The following is a 2,968-nucleotide window of genomic DNA, read 5'->3' as shown; positions in this document are numbered from 1 at the left end:
CGTCAGTCAACCACCTCGAGAAGCGAGACCCATTGCAGCGGCCCAAGGACAACCACGCAGAGGGAAGAGTACCGAGGCAAGAGCTGAACCGAGTCACACAGTTCCCCGCCGATCAACGCGAGGGCATCGGCCTCCCACATATCTGAAGGACTATGTAACCACTATTCATCAAGGACGATAGCAAGAACTTTGAGGGGAGAGGTGTTGTGTTCTTTTGTATTCCCCCCCTAATCCCCTATGCGCATCCTGATCACCCATTAAGGGTTATTGCCCTTCTCCATCTGCATACAGTTTCATGCCCGTTGCTGGTTGGCTAACTAGCAACGGGGTCTTACCAGCCAATGGAATTGTGTGATTACGAGCCAGGGGAATCCCATAAGAGAGGGCTCCCCTGGCCCAGATGCCAGTCCGGATTTACTTTATGCCTTGCCAATAAACCGAGAGCTGACTGTCACTCGACTCGTGTCTTACTGCCTGCGCGATCTAACACTAGGGTTGAGGGTGAGGTTCAGGCCTCTACTTCCAGCCAGCATTGGCTGCCATTGAGTGCTGCCGTTCAGGGTGGCCTAGATGGAGAAGGGAATACAGAATTGTTCCTCTTTTGTTGGTGGGGAGGTGACACACCAGCAGAATCAAGTTAGGCACTTTCCAAATGTTTGACATACTGAGCTCAAAAGGTTCGCCATCACTGTTTCCAAGAGTTCTGTTTTAGAGTGCACATTCACTGAGAGCCGTTCTTGGTTCTTGTGATTCTTTTCAGATTTAATCTTGAAAATATCTGTTATGTTTGCTATTCGACGCAGCATTGAAGAGGCAGTAAGTGGAAAGCAACTCTCTTTATTGAAGGTCAAAACAGAAACTAACAACCAATACTCCACCCCTATTTATACACTCAGCCTAAAGGCGGCAGCCAATAGAAACACAGTATTCTCCCGCTTAAATGCATAATAAGTAGTCTGCAGACAGAAAGTCTGGCTTGTTGGCCACGTGGCCTACTAACTGTTTTTCACAGTTCTCAACATCTCAATTCTCAGAATTAACTCAATACATTACAATATCCAAAGAGGCAGTCCCTTAAATCTAAGGTTCAAATTTACTCCCAACCTCTTAGTCTAATGAAGCCAGTAGTGGTGCCACTGATTCAAGGAGGAAAAATGCACTAGGCTATTTCATGTGATTTGGAGTGAATAAAAGAACATGTCTTATCAAAGGCAAGAGCTCAAAGCCCTGACTAAATAAAAATTTCTTGGAGGCCTTGTTCTCTGGCAGAACTCCCCCATATGAGACAAAGTCCTTAGCATGCAACTTTCTGGCTAGTGCCTGAAATACTGTTTTCATATGACCCTTTTTCCGATATTTGGGAAGGGTATAGGCATGTGCCATACTCCCAACGGCATCACTTAGGCACCAGGCAACCGGCTGGCTTTCCTCGTCTAAAAGACAAGCATTTGGGAAGTTCTCGGTCAGGCTTCTGAGATAGCGCAGGCTCCGATCGTTGCTTGCAAAAGCCCAGGTGTCATTGAGCAGGGCTGCATGAGACGGGCTGAGGGTCCCCAGGTGAAGGGGCTCACTTCTGAGCCTGAAAGGAAAGAGAAGGCAGTAGTGAAGGTGGAGCAAAAGGAGAACATCCCACCATAGTGGAAAAAATCTTTGCTCATCCCCAGGAAGACTAAAAGTCTAATTGGATATTTCAAGAGAATCTCAGTTATTCTGTAAAAATACCCGTAACAGTTTCCTGAAAGTGCAGCCATCTATATTGGGGATCCTTTTTTTTGTTTAAATCATAATTTATGCTTTTGGGGAAACCAATGGAGCAGTTGTATTCAGTGAATTCTTCCAAGTCTAATAATATTGTCCTTTCCACATCTTCCAATTTGGCAAAGAATGATAAATTCCGCACTATAACCACTGGGGCTGTATATGTAAATCTGTCTCTCTTTTACATATAGGAGAAACAACATCTTGCTCTTGTGTGTCTTGACTTGGATGTTTTTTAATGTTTGCAACTGTTTTTACTCTTTTTACTGTTTTAAAATGTTTTTACATTTTTAATTGTAATATATTTTGTAAACCGTAAGCCACTCAGAGTCATTGACTGAGATGGGCTGTCATAGAAATTGAAAACAAACAAACAAATAAAATAAAACATACTCCTAGTTTTCTACAGAGGGTATGATTAGTTATAATTTAAAGCTGCCAGAAGTCCTTGGTTTCATTATTGAATTCCAAGTAATTGAATGGAATCGAATCCATTTAACAGATTTCCAAAACAGTTCCCTCAGAAAGAGATCACGATCACTCACTGGTTCTGACAAAACGTGGCGGCATCTGGGTGCAGTGCTACCTGATAGAAATAGGGCTCCATGTGGACACGTCTAGCCTCTGCCATGACTTTCACAGCATGATAGAGACCATCCTGAAGACCTGCATAGAATAGAAATATCACAGGAAAACAGCCTGAGGTTCAGAGTGTAATATTATCTTCTCTCTGCTACTAATTCCCTGCAACTGGGTGGCACAGAGACATTTCCCCAGACACAAAGAAAAGTTGGTGGTGGCTGGAATGGGGTGTGGCACAAGGTTATAAATTTCTCCAGGGCTTTTTTTGTCATAGAACGCCCAGAACAGAGTTCCGGCACCTTTTTTGTATGGAAGGCGGGTTGTATGACGTGTGTGAGTTCCGGCACCTTTTTTTTTTTTTTTTTTTTTTACAAAAAAAGCACTGAATTTCTTGTCTTTGGTTACAGTTGGGGGAACAACCAGGTTTTTAGCACTTTTCACAATCTCCTAAGGATGGAGAAGAAATTGCCAGAGCCCAGGCCTTGCCTTGCAGCTGGAAGGCTTTGTCCCAATCTACGGCATCTTTGTTTTCCAGGAGCCTCCTACAGGCATCTTCCTCCCGGTAGAAAGCAGCATGGAGGTTGGCATAATAATCCCTGTTGTCCTTCACCACCTGCAGGAAGTGGCA

General features: G+C 44.0%; 1 protein-coding gene across 1 annotated transcript in view; it reads right to left on the bottom strand.

Moving 5' to 3' along the window:
- The window catches only part of LOC107301247 (glycine N-acyltransferase-like protein 3), a gene marked incomplete at its 5' end in the record, with an annotated part of 12,542 nt that extends 9,577 nt beyond the window's left edge, over nt 1–2,965 (bottom strand). The window contains 4 exons of the mRNA XM_029287102.1: nt 472–566; nt 1,330–1,579; nt 2,304–2,424; nt 2,827–2,965. Of these exons, the coding sequence (XP_029142935.1) occupies nt 472–566; nt 1,330–1,579; nt 2,304–2,424; nt 2,827–2,965 (605 nt within the window). The remainder of the gene's footprint in view (nt 1–471; nt 567–1,329; nt 1,580–2,303; nt 2,425–2,826) is intronic.
- Between the last annotated feature and the right edge of the window lie 3 nt (nt 2,966–2,968).

Source organism: Protobothrops mucrosquamatus, unplaced genomic scaffold, assembly GCF_001527695.2.
Source record: "Protobothrops mucrosquamatus isolate PMUCROS unplaced genomic scaffold, P.Mucros_1.0 scaffold10953, whole genome shotgun sequence".
In the NCBI taxonomy this organism is placed as follows: Eukaryota; Metazoa; Chordata; class Lepidosauria; order Squamata; family Viperidae; genus Protobothrops; species Protobothrops mucrosquamatus.
Note: the sequence above shows the minus strand (reverse complement) of the source record. Positions and strands in the feature narration are given on the sequence as shown.